This window comes from Astatotilapia calliptera, chromosome 17 (assembly GCF_964374335.1).
Source record: "Astatotilapia calliptera chromosome 17, fAstCal68.1, whole genome shotgun sequence".
In the NCBI taxonomy this organism is placed as follows: Eukaryota; Metazoa; Chordata; class Actinopteri; order Cichliformes; family Cichlidae; genus Astatotilapia; species Astatotilapia calliptera.
This window is the reverse complement of record NC_137438.1, coordinates 39,486,412-39,503,947: the sequence shown is the minus strand read 5'-3', so window position 1 is coordinate 39,503,947 and position 17,536 is coordinate 39,486,412. Positions and strand designations below refer to the sequence as shown.

The 17,536-nt window shown below is 42.8% G+C and overlaps 2 protein-coding genes across 7 annotated transcripts in view; one reads left to right on the top strand and one right to left on the bottom strand.

The window, feature by feature from the left end:
* zap70 (zeta chain of T cell receptor associated protein kinase 70) overlaps positions 1 to 17,536 on the bottom strand; it is a 41,160-nt gene that overhangs the window by 1,865 nt on the left and 21,759 nt on the right. For 3 of the 5 annotated variants that reach the window (XM_080291708.1, XM_080291710.1, XM_080291709.1), the window contains 10 exons: positions 13,947 to 14,022; positions 5,742 to 6,208; positions 4,019 to 4,179; positions 3,795 to 3,933; positions 3,627 to 3,711; positions 3,463 to 3,482; positions 3,340 to 3,379; positions 2,775 to 2,973; positions 2,476 to 2,682; positions 289 to 481 (listed from right to left, as the gene is read on the bottom strand). In XM_080291708.1, coding sequence (XP_080147834.1) covers positions 289 to 481; positions 2,476 to 2,682; positions 2,775 to 2,973; positions 3,340 to 3,379; positions 3,463 to 3,482; positions 3,627 to 3,711; positions 3,795 to 3,933; positions 4,019 to 4,179; positions 5,742 to 6,208; positions 13,947 to 14,022 — 1,587 coding nt within the window. Of the gene's footprint in view, positions 1 to 288; positions 482 to 2,475; positions 2,683 to 2,774; positions 2,974 to 3,339; positions 3,380 to 3,462; positions 3,483 to 3,626; positions 3,712 to 3,794; positions 3,934 to 4,018; positions 4,180 to 5,741; positions 6,209 to 6,553; positions 6,703 to 11,448; positions 11,586 to 13,946; positions 14,023 to 17,536 lie in introns of those variants that run through there. The other 2 variants (XM_026146386.2, XM_026146387.2) reach the window with 2 other exon arrangements.
* The window catches only part of adamts10 (ADAM metallopeptidase with thrombospondin type 1 motif, 10), a 60,308-nt gene continuing 57,597 nt past the window's right edge, over positions 14,826 to 17,536 (top strand). For both annotated transcript variants that reach the window (XM_026146383.2, XM_080291706.1), the window contains exon 1: positions 14,826 to 14,965. The gene's annotated coding sequence lies outside the window, so the exon portion shown is untranslated. The remainder of the gene's footprint in view (positions 14,966 to 17,536) is intronic.

Genomic DNA, 17,536 nt, shown 5'->3' with positions numbered 1-17,536 from the left:
TTGCTGGGGCTCTCTGGTAACTACATCCACTCCAGATATGGGTCAGTAAATCAGTAAAATGGAAATCAATTGAGTGTTTAGTTCAAACAGGGCACCTGACACATTTTTGTCAATAGGAGCTAATTACTGTTTGCACATTGTGAGGTCAGCAACTCGCAGAAGGGCAATCCATCTAAGACATACTCTCTGTTTGCACACACTGATAAAACCCACACCGGACTCTCTAATCACTCTGTATTCATGCAACTTTGTCTTGCGGTACAACAATATTAAAAAATTCGTGAGTACTTTGTAGTAGTTGTCATCTGCTCCCAGGGCCTTGGAGAGGCCAAAGTCACTGATTTTGGCGAACTGTTGATTGACCAGCAGGACGTTGCGAGCCGCTAAATCTCTGTGCACAAAGTTCTTCTCCTCCAGATACTTCATGCCCATCGACACCTGGTGCATCAGGTTCACAATGTTCTCCACCGATACGGTATCCCTGTGAGGACACACGTCCAGAGAAAAGAAGCATTAGGATATTTTTAGTACACAAATGTAGTTTTTTCCTAAGACAGCTGGGATGGGCTCCAGCTGCACCCCCTGAACCTGGACTGGAAAAGCAGAAGTAAATAGATGGACAGACGATCGATGATGATGATGACACAAAACTTGTCCAGTTCCTTTTGATGCAACAAAACACTGAATATTATTGCAGTTTTAAGTATCCAGAAACCTTCAAATGAAGCAGCCTGAAAAATGAACCATCCTAAGTTTGAGTCTTTAAGACAGAAGTGGGGAACTCCAGGTGAGGTTTTAGATCTCACCCTGGGTCAACACACCTGAATCAATTTATTAGTTCATTACCAGGCCTCTGAAGAACTTCAGGACATGTTGAGGAGGTCAATTAGCCGTAATCAGCTGTGTTGAATCAAGGACCTGCAGGACACCGGCCCTCGAGGCCTGGAGTTGGACACCCCTGCTTTAAGACATATTTGGAGTTTTGGAATCATCCACCTCTCCATTTTCTGCTGCTTTTCCAGCTCTGAGTCATGGGGGCAACAGTCTGAGCTGAAACGCCTCATCCAGATGTTCAGGGGAAATACCGAGGTGTTGGCAAAATGTGAGCTCTGTCCTGGTTCTGCCCCAGGGCCTTCACCTGGGAGGACATGCCCAAAACACCTCACCTAGGATGACTCTCAGCTGGAGAAGCTTTTGCGTGTCATTCCCCTGCTCTTTTATCTATCTCTAATATCTCTATTGACTGGACTTGAGTTATAGGCTTCTCTTTGCTTTACTTAAGTCTTGGAAAGAGTGAAGGTGGCTATTAAAATGTTATCCTGGCACTAAAGCAAACACATAACCTAAAGGACGTGTAAAATCACATCCCCATGTTCCAACTTCTGCCCTTCGAGAGCTGCTGCTGTCCATACAGAGTACGGTCTTGCCTGCTCTCCTATAAAATTAAGATGTAAGAAAGCGTACGTTCACTTTTGTTGTTCTGTATTTATTCCGTCATAACGTGACAGTTCTGAGAATACATGGAGCTGCCACAGGAAAAAAGAACGGCCTCATAAAGATCAGAAATGTCTTGGACGAACAGATTGTCTGATTCATTCCTCATCAGCATGTCATGGCAAGGACTTCTGCAGTGTCAGTATCAGAATCCACCTGAGAAGTACAGACTTGTACCAGGACGCACTTTGAGGGCTCACCTTGAATAGAAAGGGGTTATAGTAGCACCACTCTGTTTACTATTTACCACGTAGAAGAGCTGAGTTCTTTGAGATAAAGTAAGATTATTCACATCGACATGTTTTGATCCTTGTTACAGCTGAAAGATTTCTATGCATGAAACTGACTGACCCTAAACCACAGCCCTGTTTGGTGCAAAACCCATCCTGGGGCAGTGCATGTCTGTGGGAGCTGTTAGGGTTACACTGACATGTATGTATTTTTGTAAAGTCAGAGCGTAATCTGATCTGACTCTACACATGCTATATAGGATTCGTAAGGATCTGAGTGTCATGAAAAATAATAAATAAGATGGTTTTTTTATATAAAAATATGTAAGTCAGACCTTAATCAGTCTCCTAGTTACACTCCTAAAACTGAAATCTCACTATTGCTGGTTTAAAAAATCCTCTGAAGTTTTATTCACTAAAGATTTTTTTTAAAGGTTTACTTGAGTCATTTGTGTTATTTCAACAAAATACTGTGTTTTTTGGATTTACTTTAAAAAAAATGTACAATGAATGTAAAACATTGAAGCAATACATAAAATATATAAAATAAATACGTAACTGATAAATAAATGAAATAAAAAATATTAACACTTTTATTCAAAAGTTATGTCAAGTGGTTCCACCCAACCGTGCTGCAGGTTAGGATAACTGCTAAGAAACTGACTCAAAGAAAAACCAGAGTTTACCAATAAATAAATAAATAAAACAACTTTTTTTAAGTGTAACTACAAACAGTTAAAGATGAACTTACTTGTTGGAGGAGAGGAATTTGTTCAGCGGTCCGGCAGAAGCCATCTCCATGACCAGCATAAGACAGTCTGCGTTGCACAGGCCAAGCATGCGGACGATGAACGGGTTACTCAGCTGGTGCATGATCTCTGCCTCCCGCATCATCTCCTCCTTCACCAGCTTCTCGTTGTCGTTCTTCAGCACCTTGACGGCCACGTCTATCTGACCCCTGAATCCAAACAAAACACAGGCAGCGACATCAGTAGACGCACGCACGCACGTACGGCTCAGCGTCTGTTTTTAAAATGTTCGGCTCCTCACGATTCTGTTTTGAAGACTCCCTTCTTGACACAGCCAAAGTTCCCAGAGCCGAGCTCCACCTCGTCCATCAGCAGGTCGGACCTCTGGATGTTGAACCTCTTGATATCATTGGGGTTGTGATACGGGTTGAATCCATTGCAGTCCATGGGGAGAAGGTCGCGGTCTTCGGGCACAGTAGTCTTTGTGACCAATGCAAGAGCTGCAAAGTACAAATTGCACACAATAAATTGCATGTACTTTGTTTGTAGATATAATGTGCAAAATATTTCAAACTTGAAGGTTTTACATTCAAAATCACGTATCAGAGTCTAAAACATGATGCACTTGTATAAATTAATTACCCAGTGATATATTAACTGGACACTGTTACTGAGGAATTACATTTTTTAACTCACAACCTTTAAACACAGCGCTTGGCATGCAGTTATAATCTATCAGATTTCAGTCTTCCTTCTACGACTGATTGTGTAATTGTGAGTTTTTTTATTTGAACGCATCCTTGCAGGAACAGCCATCGCAGTTTATGCTCAATGCTGCCTGTGTGTTTGCACTGCTGGCTACCGACCTCGAGGTGGCGGTGTGTATCCATTGGCGCCGCGTGGCCTCTGAAAGGAATGACAAAGAAATAAATCTCAGAGGATGAAGACGTGCGCTGACTTGAACAGTGCAGGATGTACCGACTACTTACATTGGGAAGACTGGGTGTCTCTGAAAAATGACAGGAGAATTTCATTAGTGAATAGAATCAAAAAAGAACGTTGCGTATTATATTATTCATATTATGAATAAACCACAATATAAACTGCAAATTCAGGCTGAGATGTGATTAAAAAAGGAAAGATTGGTCAGTACTTTCAACAGCAGCTTTGCCGTTAACACACGTCTCTCCGAGAACGGTTACAAGGCCGTCAGGTTTCATCTTCAGATACTCCACCAGCTGAACATTGAGAATAAGTTTAGTTTAGGCCAGAAAAACGACACACAAGTAAAGAGGAAGAAAAAAAGAGCCTGAGGACCGACCTGCCAGACTGTGTCAAACTTTGTTCCCTCAGGCATAGAGAATTTCCCCGACTTGTCCTGGAGGATCTGATAGTGGTACACCGTTTTCCCGTACATCATGGAGAGAGCGTATGTGCCAGACTCCTCTCTGTCTCTGATTCTGAGGAACAAAACACACATAAATGCAAAATCTTTACCCAACAAACAAACACAGCAGGCTTTTTAAAAAAGAAGCAAAAACTTACAGAAACTTGCCGTCCGGTTGTGCTCCCGAGTAAAGCCGCCTCTCCCCCTCATGGCGGGAGATTTTGCTGTGGTACCAAGGCATTTTCTCATGGGCTGTAGTTGCGATCAGCTTCTCGAGCTGAGGAGCTTGACTGATGATGGCCTGCTCCATGGCTTCGCCCTGAACCAGAAAAATGATCACGTGTTATCTCCGTGTTTTGCAATAATGACTTTTTATCTAAAATTGCGGGGAGGACTGCATCGCAGCTTGCTGGTGTTTCTGAATTTGCTCATGCTGGGTGTCAAATGCGGTGGAAGGTGGTGCATGTGAAGCTCAGAGAGGGAACGTTATGACACTCGAGCTGCAGGCGAATTCTGCATAGACGTGGAGCTAGTTTGGCTCTTCAGTTGTATCACCGGTGTCAAAAAGATACTGATCGTTGTATGTGGCAGGTTACTGGAGGAGGCACAAGTGAAAATGCTCTTCTTAGCTTTAGTCTTGTTGACTAATTCTTTCAGTGCTGTCATCTCAGACCCTCGTACTCCCACCTGGCCTGCCTTTTCTTTCCAGTTACCTGCTCACTTTGTTCCTATTCCCCCATCTTGACTCTTTACTTTAGCTTCTACCGTCTGTCTCATACTTTTGGTTCTCGTTTCTAAGAACTGTAGCTTGTTAGTGCAACTACTTTCCCCAGGCCACAGAAACCTTCAGAGGAACTGAGAGCTCCTACCTGTGTTCCTACTTGAGGAAAGGTTTGGAGAGATTGTGTGTGGGCAAAGTCTCTCCCACTCCACCAAAAAAGTCCCTTCAGAAATGTCAGTTAAACCAGACTCAAACATACGGCTTGCGGGGAAGACCTTTCCCCGAGTTAGAGTCCGATCGGGGCCACAAAATGAAAACGTTGCAGAGAAGAAGGTCACAACTTCAAACTTCTCGTTGTATTTGCAGAGAGCCATTAAGAAGGGAGGGATTGTCCGAGTCCGAGGTCTGGGCCATCACAAGTTTTTCAAAAGTTGTTTAAAGTCTACCAGCAAAGTGTGACCTGGCGCTGCCACACCACTGATCTTTAACTTTGAACACTTTGTTTCTTTGTAACGACATTCACTGACTGATGTGGGAAAACTGACACATGTTGGTAAGATTGCTGATTTTTGATAAGACACCTCGTGTTGTTGTTTTTTAAATAGTGGTTCATTAAATGTGAAGGTTTCTCAGACGTACGTGTACTTTTAAAAAAATATCTACATGTCAATACAGCAGTGGAAAGTTTTATCTGTGCAGCTGCTCTCAAATAACCACAAAAAAACAAAATGGCAAATTTTGCTTACAGGCGAAAACATTTATCAGATCACAAATTTTTTATTTTGTATAAATTTTTCACCCATCAGCAGATTTTCTATTTGGTTTATTTGCTATATTTTGCAGCGCGATGAGGGCGGAAAATATAACGACTGAAGAGATCACTTTGACTGCACTGTACAGCGGGCTGGATGCAGACATCAAAGCTATCTCCATGAGCAGAAGTCAGCACATTTGCATGGTTAAATTTTGTAAAAACAACAACCGTAGTTTGTTAGGAAGACATTTAAACATATTCAATATCACAGAAAAGTAATTATAGCTAAAAAATGAACTTTTCAGTCTCCAAAATGCTCAGGTAAAGTACAAGTAGCTCAAAACTCTACCCTACATGGTTATTTTCTTTTTCTAAACTCTTCAGCACCACCCGACACCCGGCTCACCTCCAGATTCCAGGTCTGCTTCACGTACTCCCTCAGCATGTTTTCTCTCAGACTGTCAAACACGCCTTGCCTGATCGGCGTATCTGGGGAGCGTAGACACGGCTTCTTCAGGAGGCACACCAGGCCGTCGGAGTCTTTGCTGTAAAACTCACAGAGCTCTGCAGGGCCACAGTGAGGCTTCCCTCCTGTGATGCAGTAAGTCCCGTTAAGCTGTTTCTCTACGGAGTAATGGTGGAACTCCAGGTTCCACACGATAGACAAGACGTAGCCCCCCAGACTGCGGAGACACTGCCGCAGCAAGAAGAGGCCGTCGGACATCCCAGCCAGCTTCAGGTGCTGCTCGGCGTCCGAGCGACTGATGCTGCCGTAGAAGAAAGGCAGCTCGGCCGCAGGGTCGATGGACATGGTGAGACCTGGTAAAAGTTGGCCTGGCCTTGAAGTCCTGGATGTAATCAGTGAGAGAGAAACTAGAGAGACAGAGAGGAGGGAGGGGGACATTTCTTTGAGAAAACTGACCAATGGCACAGATTGAAACAAATTTGCCACCTCTGACCGCTCGGCTTTTTTAGTTTCTACCTCCTCCACTCACAGCCAGATCAATGCAACTTTCTAATTTACCAAATTACAAATACAAGTTGGTGGGAATACAGCTTAAAAATGGACAACACTAAAATCAGTACTACAAAAAGCAACAGAAAAGCCCCAAAAGACACACACACACACACACACACACACACACACACACACACACACACACACACACACACACACACACACACACACACACACACACACAACCTGGATAACCTCACCTTCTCTTCCCTTCCCAGCTGTGTTTCACTAGGATCTACAACAAACCCAACAGAGCTGCGCTTCTCAGGAGCCTGACACGTACAAGTGAGGAGACATATGTGGGGATGTGACACTTAGCATGAGGCACCCACACTTTGAGACTGCATAAAGTTTGCAGGTTAACAAAGTGATGACACAAGCCACAACAGGAAGTCGCAGTCCGCCCTCACAGCCTCCTTTCTCCAGCGTGTCGCTCTTCCGTTGAACAGGTGCTGTACGGTTACAGAACATTCCCTCTGCTTTAAAACTCATCGTTTTTTCATTTTATGGAACAAAAAAACTGAGATCAAAGTATCGTTACTGTAACGAGCGTGTGCGCGATGAGAAGCGCTGGTACTCGGTTGACTTTATTGTGAACGGGAGTAAGGACAACTTTAAAATCAAAAGGGTTTCGACTGCAGCGTGGAACGGTTACGCGACAACAAGCAGAAGATGTTTGAGATAAAGAGGGAAATCGACAGCGATCACAAGACGTCACAGGCATCAGCTCAGAAAACCCAGAAAGGAAATGATCTGAAATGAAGAGAAAGATCGAGATTTCATGAAGACACGCAGGAGATCAGCCAGGCTGCTCTCCTGAGCTCTTCTTCGATTTGGGAGTAAATAAAGACGAGAAGCACATTTAAACAAAGCGGCATGCAAACTGATACGTGATTGTCTTTGTGTTATTCTCACTATGTGTCCATCAGTTTCATTTCTTCATATCAGTGAAAACTTCACCCCCTCACAAAGAGTGCAGTTTTTATAACGATGAAATTATAAACCTAAAACCTGACATACACAGCATGTGCCATAAGTTACTTACAGTAAAACAGGAGGTGTGATTACCAAAAGCTGGCAAATCTACTTTACTGTAATTTAACTTCTTACACCGTAACATATAACATGTTTTTAAACACTATGTGAAATAAAAAGTGCAAAACCTCAGCTTCCTGGTTATATACCTGAGCTGCTTCCCACATCAACAGTGGACAACCAAACAGCAACATACGACTGCCACAAGAAACCAGGTTTTACTGCAGCATGACCTCCAAAACGCCACAACAAAGACCAGACCCTACAGTGTGGACAAATGGATGTCGCCTAGACATGAGCAGCAATGCTGGAGCGCTTCATGATCTGCACCTAAAAGGTGTTTATTTTAGTCAGTATGGATGTGCAGCACATGGAAAACTGGTTTTTCTAACGAATGGAGACTAACTGTTCATACGTTTATTCAACTTCTGCACCACCTAATCCGATCTCAACACACGGGAATAACTATTATGGAGTTTATTTTTATTTTTAATGCAGAAAGGTGTTTATCTTTTTGCTGTCATTTGACTTTAAAGCTAAAATAAGCTTCTTTTTTTACCCCATTCTGCTTAAATTTAGTGTGCAAATTTGCTTATTGCATTATTTTATATTAATGTACATTTAATTATTTTTTATTTTAGACTGCTTTGAGAGCAAAAAAGGCAATTTAAAGGCATCAACTTGAGCTCCATGTAAGCACTTTCTGATATTTTATAGATAAACAATAAATGACTTGCATCTTGTTTGTGTATGTGTTGAGAAAGGAGGTCTACTCCTGTAAAAAGTCTATAAATGGATGCAGGTGACTCTATTCTTTTTCCCCATTTCTCATTTAAATTCCCCATACACTGTGGGGCGTTTAAGTGGGTAGCGCGGTGATACAGCAGCTCAAAATTTATGATCAACTTCTGTGATATTACTTGAGCAAACTGAAAGGGAAAGTGAATTTAATAACAAACCCCCTTTAACAGACCGTGACAAGCATATTAGCCATGCTGCTGTAATTTACGACCAAACTAACCAAAACACTGACGGCTTTCCAACAAAACATTAAAAGGTCCAACAATAGCAGAAGCCAAGTCCCGGCTCTGCGTGTGCTCTTTATAAACTAAGAGTTTGGTGCTTTCTTTCTTTTTTCTCCGCCCTCCCTCTTTTTATTTAACAAAAACAAAGACTGGCGGGAGATGAGGCGACACATGGCACGGTTCCTGAGCCAAGCTTTGAACCCACACTGTTGCGGGGTGTCTTTCATGCAGCGCCCGGGACTAACACACAGAAACTGTTTGCATGCAGTGTATAATTCCCTCTGATGTGCAAAGAATACTTTGGTACAAGAGTGTTGCAGAGTAAGCAGATAGTGATTGACCCAATGAGTGGTGGAAAAAAAGAGTCCTATGAGTCACTCTGTTTTCAGCAAGCCGAGGACTCGACACGAGATCTCGAGGCCTGAACGCTCGTTTTCCACAGAGAACAGAGAGAAAGTTTTCTGGTGTGAGAGTAAATGCAATTAAATAGGAATCAAAAACCTGATTGTGTTTGTCATTTGGTCAAACTCGTCTGTTCTCGGCAGACTCACAGCTCCAGGTTATCGTTTTAGATGGCAGTGATAACGGGGGTTGTGACAGAGCGAAACGAAACACAGCGGCCATTATGATCTTTCCGGTGGGTTCACCATTTCTATCTTGTCATAATGGCTAACCCGCCACAACATTATGTGCTCGGACGCACGAGCTTCGACAGACTATGCGAATACTTTGACATCTTCAAACCATTTGCGCTCGGATAAAAGCGACGAGGTCGAGCTTTTAAAGGCGACCTCAGCGCAAGCGTCAAGTGTTTATTCAAGTAAACCACAATTAGGAAGCATAAACATTAGCAGCGGAAACACATTCGACATGAAGGCAGAGCAGCGCTTAGAGCTGACAGCGTTATGTGCTCATGTTTAGCGTTTACAGTCCTCAACTTTTTTTTAGCTGGGTGCGTTAGCGTGCTAACACGTGCTAATGTGAAGGAAGAACTAAACGAGGAAGAAGATGGGGACGTCGTTGACAAAAGTGAAGAGGACTTTAATTTTTTTAAACAGTTTTTGCTGAAATATTTAAAAAATAATTTTAAAAAAATCCAACCCCATTGTGGCCTCTGGACCCAGATAGCAGGGCTACTTATGGCTCGCTAGCAAATGCTACGTAAGCTAGATCTAGCCTAATACTCAGTAGACAAGCTTGACATCTGTCACACCAAGCCTAGTGTGGCCCAGCTGTCACAACACACCTGTAATCTGACCCATATAAGATGAATTAGGGGCTTCTGGCCCACAGAAAACCTGGAAAATGATCATTTATTGCAAAGAAAAGCCAGCGCGTCATCACAGTCACTGTTATTCTTCACAGTACTTTTCTCAGATGTGTCAGTCTGACGCGTGGTAACCAAGTACAGCTACAGGTTTTAGAAAAATAAACCATTTGTGTAATATTTGTGTTACTGAGTGTAAACTCCTCCTCGGCTCATTTAAACAGCAGAAATATTATTAATATGTGGGCACAGTCACAGTGTTGAAGTGGGGAACCCGACAAGAGGCAGAAACGTGCTTGGTGTAAATAGCGATCAGTCAAATAGCTGCTTAACTGGCTGCTGAGAACAACATGACAAAAAGCAAATCACCAGAACAGTGTTGGTCCTTATCACGCACGAACGCACCAGCGTGAGCTCAGACAGTCGATGTGCCTCTCTGTTTTCTGTAGATTACCCACTGATATTAAATCAAGAGCATAGCAGTGATAACTATTTAGAGTTTTTAGGTCATGATTATTTTCTTTGTGATACCAGGAAGTTAGCTCATGGCTGTGCAACTCGAAGCATTTCTCTGTACATACATCAATGCGCGAGACTGTGTAGGCACCTCAAAACAGACAATGTGCCCTTTAACTGTCACATATGAAATTATTTTTCCAACAAAACTGAGCGAGCGTTCGAAGCGTGTAGGTGGAGTTGGATAAGAAAGTGCATCTGAAATCAGGAGCCCAAATGCCCCAAAGTGAATCATTATTTCCTGAATCAGTGGAAAAAAGTTGTTGTTAGATCCTGTTATCTGCTTTATGTTTTCCAAAGTCTGTACAGCACCTGGGAAATAACCTGACAAGATGTGATTAAATCACATTAACTGTTCAGGCCTACCTCAGGTAGGATTCATTAGCATTCAAAGAGAGATTTATATTCCTCTTAACAATAACTCTACTTTGATTTCTGTTCACTATAATGAGTGTTTGTGTCAACCGTGTCTTTATCTAAAAATAAACTATGCTAAAACTCTGAATATCACACTGTGAGTTAAACAGAGCCCGTTCTGCACGTAAAAATTCATCTTCTGCTCGTCCAAACCGATTCTGTCCGACTGTGGCCGACACATGTAGCAGATATGCCTCAGTGCAGCACCCAAAATACATCCAGTCATTTTAAGAACAGTTACAAGGGATCACAGACACACACGGACCTCTTGGGTGTCTTAAAACCTACACCATTTTTTTTTGGTTTTCTATTCCAAGTCGCAATGAAAGCAGCTATTTATGTTTTGAGCATGTAATGACTGCTTTTCTGAGCCAGAGCAACAATGCCGCGGCCGACTGCGGTGCACGCACTCTTTTATTCTCCTTTTTTTTGACTGTTTCTATATAGTTGTGAATATAAAACAAACCTCAGTTGGAATTAAATTTAACTGATCGATTAGATCTTGATGGACTGAAGTCATCAAAAACTTTGTAAATGAATAGCTAAACTACATTTTCACGTGTTTCATGGCCTCATGTTGCTATTAAATCAACGTTTACTCAAATATGTGAATTCTCGAGCACATCGAGTTCAAACTCCTTTGCAGCTTTTTGTCTGTATAACTGCATTACAGCAACTTCTCAGGCTCAGACTTCAGGTCGTCTTACTTTCACCCACCTTACTGGGCTGTTGTGTTTTTCCACACAAGACACAAGTATATACATAAGTGTAACTAACCAGTTTAACCAATACGACACAGTCTGTTGTTACATAATCAGATATAAAAAAAACTTACAGAGCACTGTTGTTCCAGGCAGACGCAGAGCGGTGTTGTTGCTTCAGAGGCAAAGATATATCTGTTGATCTGACAGAAATGTAAGGTGCTGTGAAGACGCGAGGGTTTAGAGACAATGACACACACTCACATACACACACACAAACCCACACACAGGCAAAACGGCAAATGGCATGCGTGGAGGGCTGATTTCAGTTTGACTGTCACCAGTGAGCCTCTCAGTTAAGTTAAATCCCAGCTGATATATTACAATCTGTACAGTGCCATGTCTGAATATGCGAAACAGTGAATTAATATTAGAAGAATAAACCAGCATTATTGGGGAGTTCCTCTTTTTTGCTTTCGAGATGAAAACGATTTGGTCTGCTGGTTGAACTCGAGTCAGGATGCACTTACTTAGCCCATGAACAAAGGGAAAGAGATTCCTCTGTCCATAGAATAAACAAAGTAACATCTTACATGTTAAAGGTCAAAAATTTGCATGCTCGATCTTCTTTGTCTTCCGCACTTCTGCACCACCATCAGCCTAACTGCCCCAGGCTGGTGTTAGTCACCGACCGTCTGCCGCTTCATGCTCGTGGTGGTCTGAGTAGGCCTTTGCACCTCTTGCCCTAAACCTACATCTAAGGATGCCTAATTATTAAAATGATGGCCTCGTTCTTCGAGCAGTCTTCTCTTCATGTTGCAATCATCCTATTTATTTATACAAAGTCAGCCATGCAAAAGCTGTAAAATAGCAAGTGGTGGTTTTACACAAGGCGCTGACCTATTTTTCAGCACCTGTAGATAGATGACATTTGACCATCATGAGTTTCCCCTTGTTTACGGCGCAATGCTCCGTCTGTTTATCTGTTTTTGCATTTCACATTCTCACATGACAGCTGAACACGTGCAGTCAGCTGGCACTGTCCCATGAATTGATAGGATTTAAATATAAAGAGTGGAGACAGCAGAAAAGACAGCTGGCCAGGTGCTGTCCAAAATCAACATACATATGTTTGTGTACATATGTTTACAATATATACAAAACACTTTATATCGATAGTCTTTTAGATGAATTGTTAAAATTATAAAATACATTAAAGGTTAAAAGGTTAAGTCATAGCTAGGGTAACAGTAACCCCTTCCTGATTTCTTAGTTTTTTGGCATATTTGTGACACTTAAATAGAGACAAAAATAACCAGAGTAAATACAAAAAGCGGTTTTTGGGGTGGCTGTGGTAGTGTGATGGTCTCGGGTTGCTTTGCTGCTTCAGGGCGACTTGCTGTAATTGATGGAACCTGGATTCTGCTGTCTGCTGGAGGATGTCCAGCCATCACTCGGGTTATGCAGCAGGTCAGTGATCCGAAACACATCATAAGTCTACCTCTGAGTGACTAAAGCAAAAGAGGTTTTGGAGAGGCCTAGTCAAAGTCCGGACTCAAATCCAATTGAGATGTGTTGGCATGAACTTAAACAAGCTTTTCGTGTTTTAAAATCCTCTAATGTGGCTGAATTCAAACAATTCTACAAAGAAGATTTGGCGAAGAATTCCTCCACAGTGATGTAAAAGACTGATTGTCAGTTATCACAAACACTTGACTGCAGTTCTTCCAGCTGTCAGATTTAGGGGGCGATGACTTTTCACGTACGGCCGGGTAGGGTTGGAGTATTTGTTTTGTATTTACTCTGGTTATTTTTCTCTAATATTACAATTAGTTTGATGATGTGAAACATGTAAGTGTGACAAATATACCAAAAGGGAGCAAAAGAAATCGGGAAGGGGGCAAATACTTTTTCAAAGCGTTGTATCTTAGCAGCAAAAAGACTAGAGGGAGGGAAATATGTAGCTGGTGTAACATCCAAAAGCACATTCATGTTACATTCTTTGTTTAATTTCTACACATGTAAAAAAAAATTTTAATGTGTAAAAGCGTTAATTTGATATTTTACAGGAAGCTTTGAGGTTTTTACTGTGAGTGGTTGCTAGGCAACCGAGGTAACTGCTGGAGACTTCTGAGATAAATTTTGGTCTTTTAGCTGAATTCTTATAGGTTTTACAGCATTTCCTACTGATAAAGACCCCAAACCCATTTACTAAAGTAATTAACTTGTGACTAAACAATTAAATGACAGATATTTAACTTTTTTAACCGTCTTCTCTAGAAATTTATGTTTTTCATAATAGATTAAAAAAAAATCCCCAGGATATTTCTGTGAATTGACAAAAACCTGTTTTATAATCACAGGACAGTCTGGGCAATGACCTGGAGAACTTTTTATGTAATTTCACACATTTATTTCTGACAATTTAAGCCCAAACTTGCGCTTCGTTACACGTATAGATACATGTACACGTCTAAGTTACAGAACTTGTGGTGTAGCCAGGATACTGTGTTGAGGGAGAATTGCCATCATGACATAACAGACATCTACTCTCCACTCCAGCACCTGTGCGATACCCACAGCACCAAACCAACAGCAGGGATAGCAAACCCCACACACACTCAACCCCCACCTCTGCAGCGGCTGCAGCTGCTTCTTTGGAGTTGCAGATCTGGCACCGAGTCAGCAGGATCCCGCTGAATCCAGTCCTGCAAAAACAGACAAAACGAAACCACAGAGGAAAATGTTTTCCTACAAAATAAAAGCATGCATTTTACAGGTAGGAAGTTTCAGCCATGTCCTAATCGGAGCAAGAAGTCAGTTTAATTTGGTCGAATTCAGACTGAAGTTGTAGAACTGATCACCAGGTTGAACCCCCAAAGCAGGTGTGGGTAATTCGCCCCAAGAATGGCCTCTTAAAAGTCACCACAACAAGAGCTCCTTGAAACAAAGTGTGGAAAGCACAGGCTCCTAATCGAGTTGTGCTTTTCAGAGGTCAAAGTTAGATTGTGGCGCTCAAGAACTCGCAAAAAATAGGATTTATTTGAGCTTAGACCTGTCAGACTTCTTTTTATATCGAGCTGAGCAGGGCCAGATTTCCACGAAGTGGTGTAATCTGCAGGATTTATTTATTTATTTAAAGCATTTTATAGGATTTCCGGTCCGAAAACAGCCAAACAGTATGCTCAGTGAGAAGGACTAGACGCCTTCTGCTTCTGCTTCTAAAACAGTTCGAGCTTGAGCCACTATTTAAGCTGTTTTACTGGACTCAGTGTCAGGTCTGTCATGCGCAAAGAAAACACAAACTGACCAACCACATTTTTATGCACAGTGTTCACGGGTTACAGGTATGCGTGATACAAAGTTGCGTAAAGGTCTTAGACCAACATCAGCTATCTTGGCCACAGCTCTGTATTTCTCATCGGCCCCTTGCCAACTGTGGAGTCCTGCCAAGACAAACTTTATTTTGAAATTTTTGCTCCCGGACGCTTCTATTTTTACCACGGGGGAAATTGACACCAGACTCCTTCTCTCCGCTTGTGGAAGTGGAAGAAGTTGAGTCTCCTCAGTCTCCTGCCGGCACCGCCTCCTCTCCGCTCGGCTGCTGAGGACAGACTCACATCGGAAACTTCTGCACGGGGACACGGGAAGGTAGGTCACCGAGCTCGGCTCCACTCTCTCTCATGCACAGCTCTGTAAGAAGGAAAGGCACTGCCCTGGCATGATGCTGGCTCTTCTAAGCTCTTGTCCGCTCCTTCCTGCAGAAACACTGCATGTCGCCCATATTTAGTGAGGCTCTTGCTGTCATGAGATCATTAGGTGCACCTCTGCGGACGTGAGCCTCACGCTGTCTTAGGGGATTTGTACTATTCCTAAAACCTCGAGTCCGTGAGTTGCTTCTCTTCTTCTTCGGAGTTCTTACTTATTAGCGCTGGGGTCTCCTTGTTAGCTGATGACAAGACGGTGTGCGTCTGTGTTTGTGTGTCTGTGTTTGTGTCTGCGTGTTGCTGAAGGGATGATGTGGCTGTCAGCGGACATCAGGTACCTGGTGAATGGTGGCGTTGTGTCGTTCGCCGGCTGGGGGCGCTACTCGCAGTTGCTCCAAAGCGCACTAAATCTGCAGCCCGTTTCTAAAGTTGCTAAAGTGTTATCACGGAAAACATTTAGACTGTTGCTAGTGTACTATATTTAGACTATATGTAACATTATGATAAACAGAGGGGCGAGCACAGGTTTAGAGACACAGATGTGGAATCATTGGCTGTGTGACATATCAGCACATGCACGTCCAAACAGCACGAATGACAGATGTGCAGGTTTCCTGATCACCGTGCAACATTTTTATCATTATTATTATTTTGCAGAAATATTCTTTAGCACACACAGATACAGTTTTAGTTTTTTATTTTGCTCCCATAAAAAACGCAACGTGGATGTGTAGTTTTACCAGATTACGCACACTTCTCCTTTTCTTCACATCCACATGTGATGCTTTTGTGTTTAAACCTCCTCCTTCTCCTTTTTTGGTAGCACTCATTCAACTTCATAGTAACCTTAAATTGGCTGCTGCCTCTATTAGGACAGCAAATTTACTTTATTTGTCCTGGGTCAGGTCGGTGCCTCCCAGAACTGCACAGCTTTTCTGTAACCTGCACATTTTTTCAATTTCTTTCTTTCTTCTTTTCTTGATTGCAGAGCTGAACTGACAGGCAAGCCTCTGTCAGTTCAGCTCTGCAATCATTTTAACGCTGAACAGTAAAGATTCCAGCAAATGTAAGGCTTTGCCTGTCGTAATGAATATTTTTGGTGTTTTTTGGATTGTTGTCAGTCGTAAACCAGATAAAAGACAGAAAGAGAAAAGCCTCCTCTGCCATCTGTGCTGCGCTGGTTCACTCACTCCGTGTCGAGTCAGCTCTCTCTCTCTCACTAAATATTGTTTCAGACTTAGAGAGGGACATTTTCAGTGAGGGGAGCACATCCGAGGTTCTCCGGCTTGTTTATGTTCCCACTTTTCATCTGCACACTGTTTATTTGGGGAAACAGAGAAAGGAATGCCTGCACTTTTCTCCTTCTTCTGCCTTATTTATTTATTTATTTTTACCAGAGATTTTAATCTGAGATATGATTCCACCCTCTCTGTCACCTGTCCAGGCTTCATGATGATGGTGATCATGACTTATTTTTATTTATTCAAGGAGTTGATGCTGAGGCTGACGGACGCTGATGTGCGCGATTCGCTCCCTCACGGTCTCATTTGGACAGAGAAACTGTGGCGTGCAGTTACATGAAATAATAAACTCAACCTAAAGCTGATTCGTGTGCTCTCTGCTGACCAAAGTGGAGACTATATATATACATATTGAGAGTAGTGGCAGTGGTGGGGGTGCTGTCCCAGACTTGAAGCTGAGCTGAGGGACACTTAGCATCTGTGCGGTCGACACAGACCGGTCATATGGTTTTGATTAGCGTGCTAGTTTTCGGATAGCTGCACTCTCCCTGGCAGCGGTTAGACACAAGGACAGCATAGTTAGGCTGCAGTATGAAAAAGGAATATCCATCCTGTTAAACACAGTTATAAAAAAGCACCAGTCAGTGTTCAGTAGATGATCAGATTATAAAAAAATAGAAGTGACGTGTCAATATGCCTCAGGGTCCACTGACTTGATTACACTTGAGTATTTTGGCCCACCCTTAAATTCCCACCTAATTATCCCGTGCGCTCCAACTCCTTTCTCTCTTGGTAACAACGACCCCTTTCTTTTCTCCTCTGCAAAGCTCTGATAGCCCTGGAAGCTGTGTGGCCCGGCTCGGAGCCCCCTCCCCTTTCCTTTCCCTTTTCTTTTTTTGGCCGCGATTGTAGAGCTATACGGTCGATATCCATCCAAGCAAAACCCAGACCCCGGAGAGTCCGTGCGCGCGCGCGCTCGCCTCGGCCTGGCCTCCTGACAAACATACGCTTTTTATTTCGTACAAGTGATACAGCCCAGAGGGAAAGCTTTGCACAACAGGCCGGGGAAGATGTACAACGCCGTCACCTCTGCGAGACAGCTCTCTCTTAATTTAGCCGCATTTCCAGAGTAGCAATAATTTACCAGAAGAGCTGTGTGCGCGGCGGTGCATGCGTGTTGTGGTGTGTGTGAAGCCTGTCCACAAATCTTTCTTAGCAGCTGTATTTGAATAGCACTAGTTTGTGTGTGTGTTGGGGGGGGGGGGGGGTCCTAT